The 23,554-nt window shown below is 41.0% G+C and overlaps 2 protein-coding genes across 3 annotated transcripts; one reads left to right on the top strand and one right to left on the bottom strand.

Moving 5' to 3' along the window:
- Positions 1-851: 851 nt before the first annotated feature.
- Positions 852-16,870, bottom strand: ZNF12 (zinc finger protein 12). Of its 2 annotated transcripts, XM_012638931.1 has the most exons (6): positions 16,818-16,870; positions 15,510-15,574; positions 7,316-7,442; positions 6,954-7,049; positions 2,961-3,065; positions 852-2,846 (listed from the first exon to the last, which is right to left on the bottom strand). In XM_012638931.1, exons 2-6 carry the CDS (start codon positions 15,522-15,524, stop codon positions 1,207-1,209), a joined length of 1,983 nt encoding a protein of 660 aa, XP_012494385.1. In that variant the 5' UTR covers positions 15,525-15,574; positions 16,818-16,870; the 3' UTR covers positions 852-1,206. The 2 variants fall into 2 exon arrangements, with proteins under 2 accessions (XP_012494385.1, XP_012494384.1); XM_012638930.1 differs by having other exon boundaries at positions 852-3,065.
- Positions 16,871-21,353: 4,483 nt separating this feature from the next.
- On the top strand, positions 21,354-22,940 carry LOC105805964 (parafibromin). The gene has a single exon (XM_012638941.1). It carries the CDS (start codon positions 21,354-21,356, stop codon positions 22,938-22,940), a length of 1,587 nt encoding a protein of 528 aa, XP_012494395.1.
- Positions 22,941-23,554: the final 614 nt, after the last annotated feature.

Genomic DNA, 23,554 nt, shown 5'->3' on the forward strand with positions numbered 1-23,554 from the left:
CTACCAGCAAATAAGAAGGGAGTGACTAGTGGAGTCACTCAGCAATGTCTGCCACAAACCCTTATTAATGTGTTCTATTAATTCATTCAGTAATGGGAAAGAGCAGAGCACAAGGCTTAAAAACACTATCATAGCAAATAAAAATACAATTAAATCCTATGTTACATAGCATTTATATTCTTGCACACTTATGTAAGCATCCAAATGAAAAATAGATGAAAAAAATAGATTAAATGAGAATATTTTAAGTACATCTTTAAATTGTATAGAGTGAATGAGGACTATAGCAGTTTCTCACTCCTGGAGACTTCTGGCATTAACAATTTAAAATTACCTAAGCAAGGTTTTCTATCTATTTTATACATAGATTTCTATCTCTTTTGCTGACTCAGACATAAATGGAAACAGTTTATTGGTTCTTTAAGGATGATAATTAGAAATGATCAAATGCATTTATAAATGCCAGAGAAGAATGCAAGAAAAAGTACATTCTATATCTATTAAATATTATTTCAAGGACAATGTATATTAGGATATTAACATGGTGGTGCTATTTAGAATGGATAATCTTACCCTATGTATTACAAATTACTCTAATAAGGATACAATGCTTTTTCAAACATGATTCAAAATGATCATACAATTTCTGTTGTGTAACATACCAAAAACAAACCAAAAAAGCCCCCCAAAAACATAAGTCCTATGTTCTTTTGGAACTGTTTATATGTGAGTTTAATGTTACTTACTTGATTAGCTATCCTGACTGTTTTACAGCTTCTATTTACACAAGGAGTATGTTTATTCACAGCAGATACCTTTATGTTCTGGGTATCTTTTTAAACAAAAAGTTTGCTATGGTCTCAGAAACGTATCTTTTAGTATTAATAATTTATAAGGACTATGTTTTCCATATTCCCTAAATTGATAGATTCCCTGATATGTAAAAAAGTTCTAATCCATGGTGAAATGTACACACATTCTAAATATTTATAAACTTTTACTCTTGTATTGTCTGGTATCTAATGAATCACATGGTCTTGTAATAATCATGGTCTCTACTCTGAGTTTTCAGATTATATGACTAACACACGGGCTTGTCCACACTCACCTGGGTGAGCACTCTGTTGTACAATGTGTTTGACTTCAGGTAGGAGCTTCTTATTCATTATATTGAAAGGGTTCTCCCACATAAAACGAGGTCTGACTTCAGAGAAGTCTTCCCACATCTACTATGTTCACATTCCCTCTCCTGTGAATTCTCTGATGGCTATTGAATGCTGATTTGTGGTAGAATTTTTTCCCACATTCAGTACATTCATAGGGTTTCTCTCCTGAATGAGTTCTGTAGTGTACAGTGAGGTACGACATCCGAGAGAAGGCTTTTCCACATTCATTACATTCAAAGGGTTTCTCTCCTGAATGAATTCGATGATGTATAGTGAGATACGACATTTGAGAGAAGCATTTCCCACATTCATAACATTCATAGGCTTTCTCTCCTGTGTGTGTTCTCTGATGTCTATTAAGGGCTGAATTCTGGCAGAAGGTTTTCCCACATTCACTACATTCATAGGGTTTCTCTCCTGAATGAATTCTATGATGTATAGTGAGGTATGACATCTGAGAGAAGAATTTTCCACATATATAACATTCATAGGGCTTCTCTCCTTTATGTATTCTCCGATGTCTACAAAGGGCTGAGTTCTGGTAGAAGGTTTTTCCGCATTCACTACATTCATAGGGTTTCACTCCTGAATGAGTTCTATGATGTATAGTGAGGTATGATAACTGGGAGAATAATTTTCCACATTCATTACATTCGTAAGGTTTCTCTCCTGTGTGTACTCTCTGATGTCTCATGAGGGCTGAATTCAGGTAGAAGGTTTTCCCACATTCATTACATTCATAGGGTTTCTCTCCTGAATGAGTTCTATAATGTACAGTGAGATATGATAACCGAGAGAAGAATTTACCACATTCATTACATTCATAGGGTTTCTCTCCTGTGTGTGTCCTCAAGTGGGTAGTGAGAGTAGACTTGCGGCAGAAGCATTTCCCACATTCACTACACTTATAGAGTTTCACGCCTGTGTGAATTTTCTGATGGTCATTAAGTGCTGACTTCTGGGAGAAGGTTTTCCCACAGTCATGACAAACATAGGGTCTCTCTCCTGAATGTGTTCTCTGATGTTGTGTGAGGTGTGTCTTCTGGCAAAAGGATTTTCCACAGTAACTACATTCATAGGGCTTCTCTCCTGAGTGAGTTCTCTGATGTTGAATGAGGTGTAACTTCTGGTAAAAGTTTTTTCCACATTCATTACATTCATAGGGCTTCTCCCCTGTGTGTGTTCTCTGATGTACAGTGAGGGTTCCCTTCTGGCAGAAGGATTTCCCACACTGATTACATTCATAAGGTTTCTCTCCTGTGTGAGTCCTCTGATGTATAATAAATTTTGACTTTTTGCAGAAGGATTTCCCACATTGACTGCATTCATAGGGCTTCATTTCCATGTCAGATCTCTGATGTACACTGAGGTTTGACATTTGGAGAAAGGCTATTTCAGATTCGTTCCACTTATAGGGCTTCTCTTCCATGTGATTAACAAAAACTGGGTCCTTTTGGAAGGCTTTCTGGCATTCAATATATTCAAAGGGTTTCTCCAAAATATGAATTTTCTGATAAATACTTTCTTCATTTAGAGTGTAAGGTTCCCCATTTTGATTAATCTCATAAGATTTATCTCCTGGATGAATTTTTTCAAGCTTAATATGGAGGAGTGACTTCCCACATCCACTACATTCATCAGGTTTCATTCTTGCATAGCTTCCATCACTACTAATATATTCTGAAATAGATGTTAAACTCTTTTCACATGAGTCACATAGGCTATTTTTATAGGCTATTTTTCTTGAAGGAACAGGGTTCATTTCTACATTAAAAATTTTACCAGGAACATTACCTCTCTCTTCAATCAGGGTCTCACTGATGAACACAGTTTTCCTTGAATGTTTATCTTCATCTTCCTGAACTCGCTCTATTAAGTCATCAGTTTGCCAGGCTTCATCTAAAAAGAGACAAAATTAACCAACTTTTGTACATCTTCCAATATAAGATGTGGAATGAGACTTAGGAGACATGTATACAAGCATCTCGTTCGGGGAAGATGCTAGCTTCATGGACAGATGAAAATAATTTCAAGTGCACTTTTCCCTCTTATTCTTTTGGTTTAGAATCTCACTCACACACACACACACACACACACACACACACACACACACACGCACACCTCCTTACTACCTCCAGGTGTGGGAATGGGGGAAGTAAACTGACAAAAATGCAAGCACCTTTGATCTCTGCTACTTTATGTTTTCTTCAAAAATGGGTATAGAAGATAAAATACAAACACAGAGCAATGATCAGTAGACAAAGGAAGTTAGATGAGCAGTTGACAAGACAGATACCAATATGGTGACGGGCAGTGCTGTTGGACAAGGAGGGTCGTAAGATACATTCAAGTAAGAATTTGTTCTGGAGGAGGTGGATCAGCACTTTATACCGTATCATTTCATGTCAAGGTAGGAGAGACAGATCACAATCTAAGGCACTATCACCTTACACTGAGATTTTTGTAGTAGCATTTTCACTAGTTTACATACTTCTAAACTGTTTTGCTTTTCCCCCCATTCCAAACAGTAGAATAAACTAAATTTCCTCATGTTAAAGGAAGAGCCCGATAACCAAGACTTTAACCCTATAATTCTGTTTCATTTGGAAGGAGAGTCTCAAGAATATATATATGTCCAACAGGAAATAGAAAATAGTCCACAGAATATGTCATCCTTTCAAAAGTTGTAGATTTCTTAAATATTCTAATGAAGCTATGATTTAATATAAAACTCATTCTGACCATGAAATTCTGTTTGTTCCTATTTGGACAATATAGCATGAACTCTGGTGAGGTGACTGTAGGCAAGTTACTTAATAGTTTTCTGCAGTCAGTATTCTCCACCTGTCAGATGGAGACAATGGCACCTACCTCACACACTTGTTATGGGATTACAGGAGTTAATATATAAAGTGCTCAGAACAGCATTTGGCACAAAACACATGCTTGATAAGTTTAGCAAGTATTTTTCCAATTTTCAATCTCCTGACAATTTCTTTAAGCCAGTCCTGTCCCTGACATACTACTGTCACTTATCTCTGACTGTGAGAGCTTCCTCACTCCTGAGTGTAATGTACAAACCTTAAGAATCAGATCCCCCAACCTGCCCCTAAAATAGTGACTTTTATTTTTAGTTATCTTAGTAATTTTTGGGTAAACCTATCATACTTGCTATCATCCACATTAAGTGAAACCATGTCAACCTTATCCTCCAAAACCTACAATTTCCCTGAATCTGCTTCCAAATTATCAACAGATAAAATGGAAAAAAGAATCTGATAAACAATACTTTTCACCACCTGGATTTATAATATGATTCCAAGTTAGGATGACAATTGTCTACCAAAAGTATTCTGTTCAAGAAAAACCAAGCTATTTGTTAGACAAGGAAGGTCATAAGAGACAACCAAGTAGGGATTTGTTTTAGAGGAAATGGGTCAACACTTTATACCTTATCATATCCTATCTAGTTGGGAGAGATGGTCGCGATCTAAGGCACCACCGCCTTATGCTAAGATTGTTGTGGTGCCCAACTGACCCTCACTGCATTTCACCCACAAGTCTCTGCTCTTACTGTTTCACTCAGTTTGCCTGACTTCTTGCCTTCATCTACTCAAAATCTAATTTTAAAGGGAGTTTCCATGCTTTAAAAAAAATACTTCTCAAATCCTTTCTCACCTCAATTAACTCCATTTCCCCTTGAAGTTGAAAATAATTACTGTCCATACAATCATTTGAGCACAAAATGATTCGGCCTTGCATTGGAACATCAGCCCTCCATGTAAAACACTGAGTTTTAAATTACTTCATGCAACTGTTCTCTTTTCTTAACCAAAGCCTATCTCCTAGGAAGTATTTCCTTTGAACCCCAGAACAGAAATCAGGGAAGTTAAACATATGGGTATTTTTATAGTACTTGCAAAATATATGGGGCTGTGACCCCAGCATGCATATTTAGAAATAAATGCCTATAAATCATTTCTGAATGGACAAGAAAGTCCGTTCACCTACCTGGCTCCTCAGATAATCAAAGAAATACACACCTACTCTACCTTACATACTACGTTGAGGGAGGAGAACATGCCATATTCTTTATAGGATTATAATCCAAGGGAGCAAAAAAGCTCAAGCAATTATATATACTATCAAATAACAGATTACTTGATCAGATTAACTTCTTTATGGAATCACTGCCAAGTGGAACTGAAGTTGAGAGAAAGAAGAGACTAGAGTAATGATAAGAGTTAGGAAGGAAAAAGGGGTTGAAAGAACGCATTATCTGAGGAAGGAAAGCATACCCTAATGAAATGTAAACCTGTAAGGACAATAATCTCATGAAGAGAAGTTGTTTGGAGTGTGGACCAAAGGGAGTTTAATAGTTAGAGTTCCAGGAAATAACAGAAAATTACTTTTTTTAGGCAACACAGGGCTAATATTGTGGTGATCCTTAAAGGATGAGGAACTGAAGTTCTCTTTAGGAATTAATAGTGAATAGTTTATCTTGTGAGGCTAGTGATAAGATCACTTGGGAACTGCAGATGAAGACACTGTGCAAATCCAATTAGGATTCATAGCAATCCAGGCTTAATGGAATATACTTCTTGTTAAAGTCAAAGGAAACACTGAGGATATACAAAGCATAAATTAAGATATTTCACACTGGATAAAAAAAAAAGCCAACAATCCTGGAGAGATCAGTAATACCTGATGAGAAGTGGGTATTTTTAGTGTATTTATAGGGGCCACTATGGGAAAAGAAGAGGTATCATTTAGTAATTAAAGGGAGGTGGGAAAGGTGATTAGTAATTATTAATACAATCTGGAAGAGTTTATGATCAGTATTCAGACATGATGAGAACGAGAGCAGAGCAGCCTTGTGCTATCACAAATACCAGACTAGAGCCCAGGCTGTGCAATGCTAGAGGCATCACATGGGGTGTGAGCAGCATTAACACAAACAAAACCCTACAGACTGGAGACTGGAGGAGCCATTTGAGGAACTCAGGAAACAAGGAAGTCATAGCAGGCAGAAGCAGATCCTTTGGAGACATATCTGGAGGTGGAAGGATAAATAAACCAGACTTCACTTATGTATACAATACTTACAAAGCACCTTCTATGAAAGGACATGATTCAAAGCATTGGGAATAGAACAGCAAATAAGAGACAAGATGAAATCGAGCACTTGGTTAAAGAGGGAGACCCAGTTACTGTCATCTCCAAACTTAAGGAGGGCTGGGATCTAAGGAATGGCCAGCACTGTCAAACAAAGCACAGGTACACATCACAACAAGTGACACAACCTATCAGCTTAGGCATGGGATGGGGATTTTGGAATCTGACCTCAAAGAAAGAGAAGTAAAAAGTGGAACCGGGAATAGAAACAAGTCTGAAGCATTTCACAATAAAGATGAAAAGGTCCAGAAGGTAATAAATAAGAACATAAGAATCACATAAGTTATTTTTTAATACCAGACTTATGAATGCCTAAAAACAAAAGAAATCTATGATAACAGTTACTGAAAATGCTAGAAAAGCAAACAAAGACCCAAGGTTTAAGAGGAAAAAGGAAGTAACTGGATTTTAATTCTGGGTAGTGGTAAGCATGACAAAGCTCTATAAATAAAGTTTTTATGGGGAAGAAAGAAGTCTTTGGGAGTGAGTTTCAGGTGTCTGGAGCATAGAAGTAACTATCTTTAGTCAACTCTAAAGGTTTGGGACCATTAAAAAATTCCTGGGAAAAACACTACCAAGTTACCAATCTCCTCACTGCCTTCACTAACACACCTGGATAGCTCTGAAGTAGGAATTCTCCTTCTACTATCCATGGCTCTTCTCCTTGCTCCAACTTGATGATAACATCCGGTTTGATAATGTGATACCCTGTTAATGAGAAATGAAAGAGAACTTGAGCCCAGCTGCTTGGCTTCAGGGTCTCTGTCATATGAGGAAAGAGCCTCTGTATGAGCTGCACAAAAGTGCCATTTGTGCTTTATCAAAATCAGAACCTTTCACTGGGGAGACCAAAATGCTCTGCCTGGTGCCCAAATCAGATTACTCACATTTGTCCCATCAAATTTGAAGTTAAAATAATTAAATTTGAGAGAATCCCATATATATTAGCAACCAAGAAAGCAAGCTATCCTCACCCACAGAAACTAGATTGCTGTAGTTCTCCAGCATGACATCCCTGTATGTTATCTTCTGCTCAGGGTCCAGCTGCTGCCACTCCTCCTGGGTGAAGTCCACAGCCACATCCTTGAATGACACTGGTCCCTGTAATGGCACCATGATTGGAAGTGGGTAATGTGGAAAAGGCACATGGGGACAAGATCTTAACAAACTCCCTGGTAAAGTTAACCATGAATATTGTATACCTTACGTTATATTAGAGATTGTGAAGAAAACAAACATATTAGAAATACACTGCTACGGGGTTCATTCCATAGACATTTTTAAAAAATGCTAGGCTTGCACTGTAAATCAGGAACAACCCTGGCTCTTGAGGAGTACAGGCCTGAGGAACACTCATGGAATCTCAGAATATACTCATATACTCCGTTCCTTCAAACACTCTTCATTTTGCTTCCAGAACATCAACAATGTTGGTTCTTCTCTTATCTCCCTGGCCACTCCTTCTCAATCTCCTTTGCTGGCTCCTCCTCTCCTCCAAGTCATCCTGAATTTGGAGGGCCCTGGGGCTGAGTCTTTGGTCTTTTTCTCTTTGCTCTCTGTACTCATCGCTTTGATGGTGAGCCCACCTGGCTTCATGACTAATTTATTAATAATTACCATCCGTACACCAACATTTTCCAAATTTGTATCACCAGCCTAGGCCACTCTCCTAAACTCCAAACACATATGTCTCAGATTTCAAACTCAACATGCCTGAAATTCAGTCACTGCTCCAGTCCAAACTTGCTCCTCCTATAGCTACTACTAGAACCCATCTGCAATATTGGCCACAATTACCAAAACAACAAGCAAGCCTGGCAACATACATTCCAGTTTTGTATTTATTATAAGAGTAAGCCTATAGCAGGTCTGACCACAGCCTGCCACATGAATTATCAGTAATAGATTGGCTTGGGTGTCCCCAATTCTTAGCTAGGAATCCTGAATTATCTTTCTTCCCATTTTGCACATTCCAGGAGAAGAGAAGCACCTTTCTGGGGAGGGGCAGACAGCTTACCTGGAAACTGTCAAAACTATCTTTAAATGTGTATCTTTTGAATAAACTGTCCCATTCACAAGTACTTACATCAGCCATTATAACTGTTCCTTTAGTATTATCACTTCTAAAATAAAATAATAATGGTACCTATCACATAATATAATGCTAATATTAAATAGATTAATCTGTGGAAAGCACTTAATATAGTTTTTTAGACATAATACATATTTATCAATGACATCTGTTATTGTTGACTATCTCCTATGTATCTTATCACTTTCCAAATTAGGACAGAAAATTAACCATAAGACATAGAAGTTAAGTTTAAACAACTAAAGATAATGTGGCTAAGTTCTATGTAATCACCAAGAAAGGATTATAAAACAGTATCTGTATGTTAAAAACAAAGAGGTTCAGATGATTTCAACAAAACATGGTGGTAGGAGCAGTGGGGAAGGTGGTGAAGGAAAGGCCACTTCATGCTTAGAGGCCAGGTGTGATGATGACAAACTTCTGGTGTTGACCAAGTATTTTAGGTTTTATATGTGGAATGATCCACAAGTGCAGGACAGGTCCCCCCATAGGACTCCCTGAGATGCCACGATGTTCTCATTCAGCTCCAGGTGATAGGATGTCCCGGGACCGGACTGGCTGGCCTGGTAAGGATGAGGGTGATCAGGGCAGAGAGTATCCAACTGCTGATGGGACACATAGTGGTGGAAGAAGTGGTTCCTGCCCCAGCCAGACGAATCCATGTGCAGAACTGCCCCAGTAGGTGATGAGACCGCCTCAGAGAGCAACAGTCAGGCTTCCAGAAGCTCTGCCTGCACTTTATTCAGACATCACTGGCCATGATTATGGCTGCCCTGATGAGGATGGAGGCAGTCCAGAAGTTCACATAGCGCACTGCTCTGCCTTGCCAAGAGAGAACAACGTGTTGATTTCTTAGTAAAGTAAGCCTGGTTTCATTTCCTCAAGTGTGTGTCCCTGTTTAGTTTGTCCACCTGATATCTGTCAGCACAGTCCATCGTACAATGAGTAAAAACAGGCAACGGACTTTCACATCACTCATTAGAAGAGGAGAAATGTGTAGAAAGTTATCAGTTCAGAAAAGTTCATAAAAGAAAAGCAAAGAAATAATAAGAATGTCTTATAAATAAAAACACAGTAAGAAAAAAGTAATGAGGCCACATATATCTATGACTAGACTTAAGTATGAACTGATAAAATCTCTATTTTAAACCAGAATCTCTCTTGGGTTGAAAATATCCCAGGGACACAATCTTTACCAAAAACATACTTAGAAATAAACATACCATTTCACTCATACTTCTATGCTATAGATCTTATATATAATGTATTTGTTTTTATTCGAATCCTTCCCACTAAGGGATTCTAAGCAATCTTCCCGAGAAGGAATATTTAATTCTTTTTAGTATTTCAGAACCTAGTGGAGAGCTCATATTTGTGAATAAATAAACAAAACAAATGAATGATTACTTAATAAGGAATGCTAACTGAAGGAAAGGAAGATTATTTTGGGGTCAAAAGAATCAAACAGGACAATTATGTAAGTTGTTGTATATTAAAAGTCATTACCAAATGCAAGAGAGTGAGGGAACAGAGAATGAAGAAGCAATCTAATTTTAATGTGTCAACAGGCTAAATTGCACTTTATTCTAACTTTCTGATTTCGCATTTGTAATTTCACAAAATATGCAACTTATGGGAAAGAACACAAGAAGAAAAAAATTACAGGTTTTGTTATTTGGACTACACATAAAATACATGCACTGTGGCTGCTTGCAAACAGCATTCTCATGAATGTTCCGAACTTTTTTTTTTTGAGACAGGGTCTTGTTCTGTTGCCCAGGCTGGAGGGCAGTGGCATCATCATAGTTCACTGCTGCCTAAATCTCCTTGGCTCAAGCGATCCTCCTCCCTTAGCCTCCCAAGCAGCTGGGACTACAGGTGCACGCCACCACATCCGGCTAATTTTTCTAAATTTTTGTGGAGACGGAGTCTTGCTATGTTGCCCAGGCTGGTCTTTAACTCCTGGCCTCAAGCAATCCTACCTTGGTTTTTCAAAGCACTAACATTACAGTCATGAGCCATCGTGCCCAGCCAAACTTATTTTTTATTTGGTGAAGGATTTAAGTAGCTTGCCTGAGTTCACTTTTATGCACAAAGGGACAAGAATAAAATTGCACTGTTTTTTCTCTGCTTTGAAACAAGAAGTTTAATAAGCAATAACTTTAAGAAAATGGATTTCAGAAAACTTGGATAACAAGTTAAGACAACCAATCAGAACTGCAAATATTTAGGGATTTTAGATTAATTTCATAAGACAAGGGAACAACCCATGATGAGTGTGTCTTAAAAGACCGCTTGGTAGAGACAGTATTCCACAGACAGTTTTGTAATAATAGAATTCTTATCTGGATTATATGTTGTCGCACAAGCCAGAGCCAGACCTGAGAGCAAGAATACTTTTGTGAAAATCTCAATTTACCACTTTATCAGAGCTTGGTTTATGATACAGATAGTGCCTGCTTCTCCAATGCAATGGGGAAGGGAGAATGTTCTCCTTACCTGAGATTCCTTTCATGAGAAGTTAGGGGGGATGGTAGTTTCAAGGTTAAGCACTGGAATTTCATCAGCAAAATTTGAGAGAAAAAGTGTGTTCCCCAGAGGAATAGAACATGAAAAAGATGCAAGAGGACTTTAACAAAGGGGCTCTGTATGTTACAGTCATCAGCGATCACACGTGCATCACTGGGAACTAACAACAGTCAGACAACAGCTACAGCCTACTGAGGCCAAAAGACTGCACTCCAAGAGTCCTCTACTCAGCCAACAAGGGCCCTCTAGTACAGCGGTCCCCAATCTTTTTGGCACTAGGGACTGGTTTCATTGAAGACACTTTTCCCACAGATGGGAGAAGGGGTGGGCAGCGGAGCTTAGGCAGTGATACCTGGCCTGTTCCTAACAGGTTAGCACCAGGCTGCAGCCCAGGGGTTGGGGACCATAGCTCTAGTACATCAGAAAAAAAAGACATCTCAGATACGCAAAGACTCAGAAGAGTCAGTATTAGTACACCACCTATGTGGCCAATCCAAGGAAAACAACTGAAGCAGTATGCCAGAGACAAGAGGGGAAAAATGAAAACTACAGAAATAAAAGAACCCCCAACAAATTCCTCCTGCTCACCACCACTGAGGTTACCTTTTAAGATGCTGCACTTGAGCACTGGGTGGAGAGGGTGCTCTTGAACTAGGAAGCCTATCCATGCAAAACGTCCTTACTTTGAGACATTTAAAAAATATGAAATATTTGATTTCTCCAAATGAAGATTTAAAGAATTATATAGTAATACTGGAAAATAAAGTAAAAAGACAAATTTACTTGAGGGAAAATGTTTACTAACATGACCCAAACTGGAAAATCTTATGATCATTTAAGACTACTTAAAAGTCAACAAAAGCAAAACAAAACAATGATAGAAAGATTGGCAGTGGATGTGAACAGGCACTTCACATAAACACAGAAATGGGCCTGTCTGAAAAGGCTACGTGCTGGATAATGCCAAGTATATGATGCTCTGGTAAAGGCAAAAATGTAGAGATAGTGAAAAGATCAGTGATTGCCAGGAGCTAGGGGAAGGGGAAGGGAGGTTGGAGCACAGAGGGTCTTTAGGGCAGTGAAACTATTCTGCATGACACACTAATGGTAGATACATGTCATTATACATTTGTCAAAACCTGAACTGTAAAACTAAAAGAGTGAACCCTAATGTAAACTATGTATTTTAGGTAATAATAATGCATCAATATTGGTTCAAGTGGAACAACTGTACCACTGATGCAAGACGTTACTAACGGGAAACTGAGAGGGGAGGGGTATGTGGGAACTGTGCCATCTGCTCAATTTTTCTATAAACCAAAAACTGCCATAAAAAATAAGTCTATTGATAGTAAAAAAAAAGAAACGGCTCCTAAATACGTAAAAATATACTCAAACCTCAACCTCATTCATAAGGTTAAGGAAAAGCCCAAGCCTGGGGGCATGCAGGGGGCCTGGGAGCAGCCGGAGCACCCTGAGTCACATTCCTTTTCTGGCTCAGCTAGAAACCCCTGCGTGCCCTTGACTTACTTGTATCTTTTTATCAGATGACTTGCTTTCCCAATTAGGTGGTTTCAAATTCTCTGCAGTATAAAATCAAACCTCAGCAGAGCAGTGGCGGCTCCTGGGTCAATCTCTGTATTTACCTCCATTCACATCCCTCACTGTCCCTCAACAGGAAGCCCAAATCCTAAGGAAGCAGAAGTCTTAATGGCCCTTCAGGAGCCTTTCTCAAGCACCTTTACCAGCCTTTGCAACGAACCCTAATTACTCCAGGGCTGTCGAAACCCCACCTCATTTGACTCACACCTTTCCCTCCACTGGGTGACTGAGTCACAATACTTTACAATACATTTACAGTCATCACTTCAAAGATTCCCACTGTGTCCTGTAAACAAGTCTATCAATTACCTCCTCCAAGGAGAATATAAACTTGAGGGAAAGAAGGGCCTCTTATAATCATGTCCCTAGACCTGAAGACCTTACACCTTAATGTCTAAGAAAAAAAGACAAAATACTAGGTGATGGGAAGGGTCACCAAAGCAAAGAGCCAAGCAAGGAGGAAGCTTCCTTTGGGGATCCTTCAAGCACCAGAACAGAAAAAGACGGCCAAGGCAGAACAACCAACGTTCTAGTCACTTTTGGCTGAGACCACCAATGTCATTACAAAAAATCCCAAGAGTAGTAAATTACATCCACATTGTAATAAATGAGATGGAATTTCAGACAAAAATATAATCCTCTCAGCCAGCTAAGCCATGTGTGCAGGTGGTCAGGATGGAGATGCTCTCTCCCTAAAACCTCAACCTCACCCTCACTGTCAGCTGATTAGCTATTTCCCTGAGAAAAGAGAAGTGAGCAGAAGGAATGCCACATGTCTACCCATCTTGAACCACCTGGGACCCCTTCAACCCTTGTCCCCATCCCTGCCCCTCTCCCTGACTCTAGGAACCTCCAGCCATGCTCCCCTCTCCCACAAGCATCAACTATATTTCATTCTCCACTGGATCATCCCCATTGTTATTTCTCCTGTTAAAACAAAAAAATCCTTTCTTGGCCTCAACTCCTACTCCAGCCACTGTCCAGCTTTTCCCCTCAGGGCAAAATTTCTCAAAAAAGTTAGGAATATACCTAATCCAATCCTTCTATCACTCTCTCCTAAACCTCTCCCATCAGGATTTACCCTGCTGATCCAGCCCAACAAATCCTCAGGGAGTCACATGACCTCCCCAGGGCTAAATCCCAGGGCTATTTCTCAGTCCTCATTTGGCTGGACTATTAACAGTGCTGACACAGCTGATGACCTGCTTCCCAAAGCTTCTCCTTTCCTTAGCTTCAGGAACTGCAGGTCCCTGGTTCTCACTCTTGCCTGACCAGCAGCCCCTTCCTAGTTCCTCTTTCTGCACGAGACTGCGTGTGGGAGAGCCCGGGCTCACCCCTTGCTCACTCCTTGCCCAATTTCCAGTGCCGATTCCCACCTGGACTCATCTCCTGACAACTCCCCCCACACACATCTGCCTTCCTGACACTGCCACCTCACCTCATACCAACAGCCCAAATTTAAAACACGTAAGACCTAATTCTGGCCTTTTCTCAAACTTGCTTGTCCCACAATCTTCTCCTTCTCAGTTAAAGGCAACCTCATTTTCCCAGCTTCTCAAGTGCTTTCCACATGGATACAGCATGATACCGTTAAGGCTTTAGGTTTAGGAGAAATGTTCAACATGGAAAATATACTTGAGCTAGTGGATGGAAGAAGTAGCAGCAAAGAAAGGAAGTCTCTGCAATAGTCCAAAGATGAAAAAATAAGCTATTTTAATGGTAACAGGGATGGGACCAGAAGACAGGATAAAGCCATTTAGAACATAACACTAACAAACTCGAACAATCCCATGTGGTAAGAGAGAATGGCCAAGGAGTTTAGAAAGAATTCCATCTTTCTGGATAGCATTAACAGGCTAGACGATGGAACAATGAATGAACCAACAGGAATAAGAGGAGAAGGCATAGGTGGGGGTTGCAAATAATCATTTTTGGATCTATTGCATCTATGAGGGGTCCTTTCGACACATTCCACAGAAATGCTGAGCAAGTGGCTAGACAGAGGCACCTGTGGCTCTATGTGCAAGAACCAACACAGAGCTGGTGGTTAGAAGCATAGGAGGGTGAGCTCAGAGAGGTATAAGAAGAGTCATGAGCCCAAAGTGGAAAACGATAGGTGAAGAAAGCAGAGAAATCATCAAATTCAGGAAGAGGACAAGGAGGGAGATGTCATAGAAACTGACAGAGGAGACTCTGGTCTATAGCAAGGACTGGCCATGTCTAACAGATCACTGGCAACCTCTACCAGAACAAGGTCAGGGGAACAACAGGGACAGAACCAAGGCTGTGGGCTACAGGAGAAAATGGGAATGGAAGATAAGGGCTTCTTTGCCAGAGATTTATCACTGCTCTGTCTGCTGTGCAACCCAGGTAGACTAACAGAGAGAAATATTTACCAACACTAATTTAAGGGTAAGAGGGCCATTCCTGCAGATGATCCATGTTTTATCCCTGGGTCAAGCAGCAAACACAATGTATCTGTGGGACAACAATATTTGAGTCACCAGAGATATCATATGCATTAAGTCCTCTGTGGACATTACGCTCTCTGCTTACACGAAGAACAAGTAAGACAGGGATGGCAGCAGGTTAAGGGCTATCACTTAGGAAGGCTATTCATGGTTATAGCAAAGAAATCTTTAAAATCCATGAGAAAACAAAAATGTTTCTGCTTATCAATGTAAGTACCAGATGCAATTTATCATCTTTTGTAATGAATGCCAAGAATGTGAGACACACCAGTACTCTGGCTTTAAGAACTCTTTAAAGATCATACTATCTACACACATGAACATGACAAATATGCTGGTGCTGGCTACTCTGTTTTGTCTGATCATACCTTTATCTATTTCTACTTCCACATTTTAAAACTTGAACCGTTACTCATTTCCTAAGGTGTACTGTAAATCAAAGAAGAGAATAAATACATGAACAGAAAAGCTCACCAGGGATTTATTCATTTTCTGCTGCTCTTGGAAAAACGTGGAGGGCTGTGAAAGCAGAGGCAGATCTGAGGAAGGAAAACACAAGCAATGAAGTTATGGGTGATCTGGCCTGCCAAGGTAGGAATCTCCCGCTTAAAAACCTACACAGAAAGGTCCACGAAGGACACCCTACAAGAGACTGTCACTTTAAGCCCTCAGTAGTGACTGGAAATTCACCAGAGGTGCACCCACGTGCATATTTGTAGCTCACACATAGTTACCAGGTAACTGGGTGCGATTCTCACAGTGAATGACAACTGGATTCTAGTAAAATAATCTGCCATCATTAAATGTACAATAAAAAGAATTCTGTAACACTCATCTATTTTCTAAGTCTTTTAACTATTTAAGATCAGAAAATCACCTTTTTTTGGCCCCTTCCTTTTGTTCTCCCTTTGCTGCAACAATGAGTCTGGTCATCATTTGTGCTGTATGTATCATGCTCTGTAAACCTGTATCTATCTGGCTCTTGCCCTATCACCCTATCTTTCTCTCCTCAATAAACCTCATTTCCGTGCATGTATCATGCTCTGTAAACCTGTATCTGGCTCTTGCTCTATAAGCCTATCTTTCTCTCCTCAATAAACCTCATTTTCGTGCTTGCCTTAAAAAGAAAAAGAAAATCCACAGAATGCTCTGAATAAAGAGATACAGTCAGCACCGCTGAGTCTTTATTTGTACTTTTGAGTGCTAGATGCTCAAAAAGACCTTTTATTAAAAACTTACTCTGACTTAACTAAGATACAGTGAACAGAACACTGGCCTGAAAGATAAGACTCCTGAGTTCTATTAGCCATGCTACCAACAAGCCTGGTGACCTTGGACAAGTCACTCATCTGCTAAGACCCAATGTCTTCCTATAGCAACTGAGGCAGCAACAGAGAATCCTTGCAGACTTTTCCTGCACTGAAATGTCTTGTTTCCACAGGGACAGACCTGAGGTGGAATCAGCAGACACAAATTACAGAACTAGGTGCTGATGGACATTTAGTAACACACTCGTTCGCAATCTGGAGCGGTGAGGGAAGGAAAGAGTGGAGGAAAATAATCCCCAGCTGAGGCTGGTGACACCACTCCCCCAAACTCTGTCCTCACAGATCTGTCCATGGAGAGCCTACGCCGGTGTAGCCTGCCCCCGCCCTCAAACCCAACCACTCCTTTCTCCTGAAAGACATCAAAACCCTCCCCTGGCCCACAAGCTAATGGCCTCGGCACGCGACAACTTCACCCAAGCCCTGCTCACTCCGGGCCCGCAAAGCCACGACCTACCCTCTCCTGGGGTTCCACGGCCTCTGCCCCACGGTTCCCGACAGGTGGGGGCGGGGGGCTGTTCTCGCGGGCGCGGTTCTGCTCCCGAGGTCGCCTCCTTTCCACTTCACCAAGGCCGTTCTGTTCCCGAGGAGCCGGATCTGGGCCTACGGGACAAATTCGGGCGGAGCGTCCCTCCCAGGCCCTAAATCTGTCTCCTCTGGGACTCACCGTCCCGCAGAGCTGCGGCCGAGCCGCCAAGGATGCAGACGGACCGGTGCCGGGTCCCGCCGCCCCTTCGTCGCCGTCGCTGCCCGCCCGGCCCCTCGAACCCCAGCACCGCGAGCCCGGGGCTCGCAATCGAGGGTCCCCGCTCGAGCCTCCGCCGAGCCCGCGCGAACCCGGGGCCACACAGCCTCGCGTCAGCCTGCGTGTCGGCCCCGCCGGTTGGCGTTCAGCCCCGCAGGGTCCGCGATCTCGCCCAGCGGAGGCCAAAACCTGGTAACTACGTTGATCTGCGACCTGAGGACGCAGCGGAAGCGAGGGCAGAGCGGCGACGGTGCGCATGCGTGAACACGCACACAGAGAAGGAGAGAGGCACATGCGCAGGAGAGTCCCGGAGTCCGCCTCCTGGGGCCGTCACCGACCCCAGGACAGGTAACAGGACTCTATTTCCCATGGATCTATGCGCCACCAGGTTTAGGGAACGTCTCAAAAGTCTCTGCGTCGTCTAGCTCTGAGAGTCTCTGTGCTGTGAAGACTGGCAGCCCCGAGCCCCAACCTCAAATTTGTCCTTATTCTAAGGCTATGTCTTTAAGGGACCGTCTAGGCCGGGCGCGGTGGTTAACGCCGGTAATCCGACCCTTGGGGCGGCCGAGGCTGGAGGATCGCTTGAGGCCAAGATCGGGGCTTCAGTGAGCTGTGCTCGCGCCACTGCACTCCGGCCTGGGCAGACAGAGCGATACCCTGTCTTAATCAAATCAATCAATCAATCAATCAATCAAACAAAGTTTAAAAATAAGAGAGTCAGTGTCCACGCACAACCATAATAAATAAAAGCGGTGCATCATATCACGTTTGCTTATGATCACAAATGAGACATCATTTAACTAAAATATTAGGACATAGAGCCCAGAGATAAAATAGAGTATTAGCAGGGAACAAAATACCTTCCTCCTCCCAACAAGGAGAAAAGAAATTTAGCTTTTCCAAACCACTTCGAATTCATAACAACTGTAGATCAGAAACTACACACAGAATTTAAAGAAGAAAATTACGCATAACTTTACCTCCTGAAGAGGATAAAGTGTGTAGAAAAAGAATTTTGTTTCAATGGAAAATTAAGCATTGTTTGGAAGACTCCATTATTTGATTCCAGCCCTGTTCATAGTCTTTGAGCTATTTTACACCTCTTTGAAAATTGTGGTTAACAGACGCAAATTATGTCCTGCCTGGCGGAAGTTGGTGGGGACCCCCCCCCCCCCAGCTCCAGAGAAAATCTAGTTTTGACTCCATTTCTCCCTTTACTTAATAATTTCAATATTCCTGATCTGTAAATATGTCTGTTCTTCAGATTCTCTTTTGAACCGGTTATAATATCTGCCAGGGCCTCTTGAATTAAATAAAATCTTTAGCATGTGCTCATTTTTCTATCTGCGTGTCAGTCATAATCTTGCTCTTCTGTTTTAACGGTTTTGAGGTCTTCACCCAGAACCCCCTTGGAATCACAAAACTGAGCCGGGTAAACGGTCTCCAGAGTGGCGCACATGCGCAGGCGAGGGGTTGAAGCCCCGGCGCAGATTTTCTTGGCTCCTAGGAATGAGTCCAACCGGGCAAAAAAGCTTTTTGCTGACTTCCTGTTTTTTAGTGATTTTCTTTTCTACCAATTTTGTGTTTTGCTTTGGTTTTGGTACGTTTGCCGCAGAGGTTTTGTTTTTTTTTTTAGTTTAGTTTTTTTTTTTCCCTCCATTGCTACCATCAATGATTGTGAAATTGGCTTTATGGTCTGACCACTTGATGATCTCTTTAAGAGGATTAATGTTTCCAGAGGGCTAATCCCTATTAGATGAAAGACAACAGAAAGATTGATTTATTAGTCTTTTCTGTCTGTCTACTTTGAACTGACATCAATTAAGAGTTTCATGCCCAGCGGGAGGAGAACAGCTCTGTGATAACTGGACTGGTGAGTTTTTTCCTTTCTGTGTTTACTCTTGACCCATGTCTGAAATTTTAGAATTGAAGCTATAATCTCTATTTCTCTTTATGTCTGTGTGTCTGTAATTCAAAAAAGTCGTCTTTACCTCTGATTCTGCAAGTGTGTGATGTTTTTCTACCTTTGAATAATATTAAATTATAGAGTATCTTAAAGACTTTCTGTTCCAATTGGCTTGAAGAGATACAAAAGTGCTTATATAAACTGAATATGCCTAAATTTTCAAAAAAAAAGGAAATTGAATTTCTAATTCTTTCAATATGCTAGCAAAGTATTCCTACAGAAACCAACTCAAATGTTTTAGGAATTCAAGTTCACATATGCCATGGACTGAATATTTGTGTCACCCCAAAATTTGTATGTTGAAACCCTAATCCCGATTGGATGTTACTGGTAAATTCAGTGGTAGAATTCCTACCTGCCAATAAAATGGCGTTTGGAGGTGGGGCTTCTGAGAGGTAATTAGATTATGAGAGTGGGGCCTCATGGGTGGGATTAGTGCCTTTATAAGAAGAGAGCAGAGAGGTAGCTAGCTTGCTTTCCAGCACGTGAGAGTACAAGAAGTGGTGGACAGTCTGCAACCTGGAAAAGGTCCCTCACCAGAACCAGACCATTCTGGCACCCTGAACTCGGACTTCCAGCCTCCAGAATTGTAAGGAAAAAATGTTTGTTTTTTAAGCCTCCCAGTTTATGGTAACTTGTTACAGCAGCCCAAACTGACTAAAACAACATAATTTATATAAATCTTCAGCAGATGAGTCTAGTTTAATATTTTTGGTTTAATGAAAACAGCTGTCTTGCCTGATTTATCACTGTTGTTTATTTTTTATTTTTGTTAAATTTTTTAAAAAACGTTTTTTCTAAATTATTTATCATTTTTATGTCTATTTTTTCTCCATGACCTCTTTTAAGACTGATTTATCATTGTTAAGCATACTTTTTTTTTTTTTTTGTGAGACAGAGTCTTGCTCTGTTGCCTGGGCAGAATGCTGTGGCATCAAGCTAGCTCACAGCAACCTCAAACTCCTGGGCTCAAGCAATCCTTCTGCCTCAGCCTCCCGAGTAGCTGGGACTACAGGCATGTGCCACTATGCCCAGCTAATTTTTTTCCATATATTTTTAGTTGTCCAGATAATTTCTTTCTATTTTTAGTAGAGACGGGGTCTTGCTCTTGCTCAGGCTGGTCTCAAACTTCTGACCTTGAGCGATCCTCCTGCCTCCGCCTCCCAGAGTGCTAGGATTACAGGTGTGAGCCACCACACCTGGCCTCGTTAAGCATACTTATCCACTTAAACCCTTGGACTGATATTAAATTGAGTCAATTAATGGATAATCATTGGGTACCTAGGTCATTTCTAAGTCAGATAGAATTCTGAAACATTGATAATTAAGCATAATCTCAAGTTTATGTGCTCTTCCTTTTTTTTATTTTTTATTTTTTTAGAGACAGGGTCTCACAATGTCGCCCAGGCTGGAGTGCAGTGGCTATTCACAGGTGTGATCATGGTGCACTACAGCCTGGAATTTCTGGCCTCAAGAGATCCTCCCACCTCAGCCTCCTGGGTAGCTGGGACTACACTCACAAACTACTGTGCCTATCTTGCTTTTTTATTTTTTTGTTGCTACAGAGAGGCTATATTTTTGGGTCTGTTAATGAATGTGTTCCTTTTACCACCTTGAGAAGGTCTATTAGGGATGTTTATAGCTCTATGAAGTTGTGTTGTGTATATTTGTGAGCTCTACTAATCTGCTAAAATGCTGATGTGTAACAGACAGTTCTCAATTCTTCAACCCCTAGTTTCAACCCCAGTTTTCTCTGCGAAATGGAAGTAACTTTGGTTAAAAGTTATAATTAGTATACACCGATAAGACTGTACTGGGATCAATGGTGACAGAGAGATACAACTTTGTGTGTGAGAAATTGAGATGCGTTTTCATTTATTAATGGAAAAAAGAGAATAGTTTTATCCTACAGTAAAATAGTTGGTTTTTCCAGAACCAGAAAGAGGAAAGTAAAGGATAAAACCTGAATGAGTATAGAAAGTTGTAGATTAGTGGAAAGAGAATGTTATTTGCCTTGGCCAAAAGTGGATCCCTTTTGATAAGTTCATTCATAAGATTTGCAAGAGATTTTACGGTTCTGTTATTATCAGGTATCTTGATAATACTGACATTTGGTTTTTTCTCTCTTAAAATGATGAATATTTTGCTGCTGTCGTAGGCGAGGACCCCTGTCAGTGCTGCAGCTGTTAGTTCGTGGGGGCAGCGAAGGAGGAGGAGGAGGAGGAGGAGGGCGAGAGGACAGAGAGGAGGAGGCAGGCGCCGCGGCGGCGAGGGTGGGGCAGATGGCGGACGTGCTCAGCGTTTTGCGACAGTACAACATCCAGAAGAAGGAGATTGTGGTGAAGGGAGACGAAGTGATCTTCGGGGAGCTCTCCTGGCCCAAGAATGTGAAGACCAACTATGTCGTTTGGGGAACTGGAAAAGAAGGCCACCCCAGAGAGTACTACACACTGGATTCCATCTTATTTCTACTTAGTAATGTACACCTTTCTCATCCTGTTTATGTCCGATGTGCAGCTACTGAAAATATTACTGCGGTTAGAAGACCTGACCGAAAAGATCTACTTGGATATCTCAGTGGTGAAGCATCGACATCGGCAAGTATAGATAGAAGTGCTCCCCTAGAAACAGGTCTTTGGCGATCCACTCAAGTCAAACGAGCTGCAGATGAAGTTTTAGCAGAAGCAAAGAAACCACGAATTGAGGATGAAGAGTGTGTGCACCTTGATAAAGAGAGATTGGCTGCTCGTTTGGAGCACCACAAGGAAGGGATTGTACAGACTGAACAGATTAGGTCTTTGTCTACAGCTATGTCAGTAGAAAAAATTGCTGCAATCAAAGCCAAAATTATGGCCAAGAAAAGATCTACTATCAAGACTGATTTAGATGATGGTATAACTGCCTTTAAACAGAGGAGGTTTGTGGATGCTGAGGTAGATGTGACCCAAGATATTGTTAGCAGAGAGAGAGTATGGAGGACACGAACAACTATCTTACAGAGCACAGGAAAGAATTTGTCCGAGAGTATCTTTGCAATTCTTCAATCTTTAAAAGCCAGAGAAGAAGGACATGCACTTGAACAGGGACGGGCCTCAAATGCAGCACCTGTGGATCCCACATTGCGTACTAAACAGCTTATCCCAGCTGCCTATGACAGATATGACCAGGAAAGATTCAAAGGAAAAAAAGAAATGGAAGGCTTCAACATTGACACTATGGGCACCTACCATGGTATGACACTGAAATCTGTAACGGAGGGTGCATCTGCTCAAACTCCTGCAGCCCAGCCAGTACCAAGACCAGTTTCTCAAGCAAGACCTCCCCCAAGTCAGAAGAAAGGATCTCAGACACCCATTATCATAATTCCCGCAGCCACCACCTCTTTAATTACCATGCTTAATGCAAAAGACATTCTACAGGACCTGAAATTTGTCCCATCAGATGAAAAGAAGAAACGAGGTTGTCAACGAGAAAATGAAATTCTAATACAGAGAAGAAAAGACCAGTTGCAACCAGGGGGCACTGCAATTAGTGTCACAGTACCTTATAAAGTAGTAGACCAGCCCTTTAAACTTATGCCTCAAGACTGGGACCAGGTTGTAGCAGTTTTTGTGCAAGGTCCTGCATGGCAGTTCAAAGGTTGGCCATGGCTTTTGCCTGGTGGATCGCCAGTTGACATATTTGCTAAAATTAAAGCCTTCCATCTCAAGTATGATGAAGTTCGTCTAGATCCCAACGTTCAGAAATGGGATGTAACCATATTAGAACTCAGCTATCACAAACGTCATTTGGATAGACCAGTTTTCTTACGGTTTTGGGAGACATTAGACAGGTATATGGTAAAGCATAAATCCCACTTGAGATTCTGAGTTATTTGGTTCCTCCATTTCCAGAAATCTGGGTTAAGAAGTATGGATATACCTTGATCTAAAGCCTGAGACTCAAGCTTGATGACTTTATCAGGAACTTACAAATGAAGAAAGTCACAGATGGATCTTTTATAAGATCTTATTTGATGCTTTGTTCTTCAAAGGGGTGATGCTTGTTATCCATATAAGCAAACTTTTTGGCTTACAATTTTTTTTAATGTTAGCCTTCTAGTCTGTAATGGAAATTGTATATTTTGATAGAAATTTTTTTCTCCATTGGTTAAATGAACATTACTTAAAATTTGTTTCCTGGGAAAATAAATGCAGGTTATAAAAAAATAATAAAATGATGGATTTTTCATGGACTGTTGGTTTGCTCTTAGTGAGAGATTGTAAAAGTTATTCTTTGCATCCTATGTAATCTGCCCAAATAGCAGAGATTCTGTATATCACCAGAAAAATTTTCTATACTTTGTTCTGACTTCCTCATACATTAGATTATTTTCTTCAAAATAAAACAAACTGGGCATGGTGGTGAGCGCCTGTAATCTTAGCTACTTGGGAGGCTGAGGCTAGAGGATTGCTTGAGCCCAGGAGTTTGAGACTAGCCTGGG

Source organism: Propithecus coquereli, unplaced genomic scaffold, assembly GCF_000956105.1.
Source record: "Propithecus coquereli isolate 6110/MARCELLA unplaced genomic scaffold, Pcoq_1.0 Scaffold137, whole genome shotgun sequence".
Classification (NCBI taxonomy): domain Eukaryota; kingdom Metazoa; phylum Chordata; class Mammalia; order Primates; family Indriidae; genus Propithecus; species Propithecus coquereli.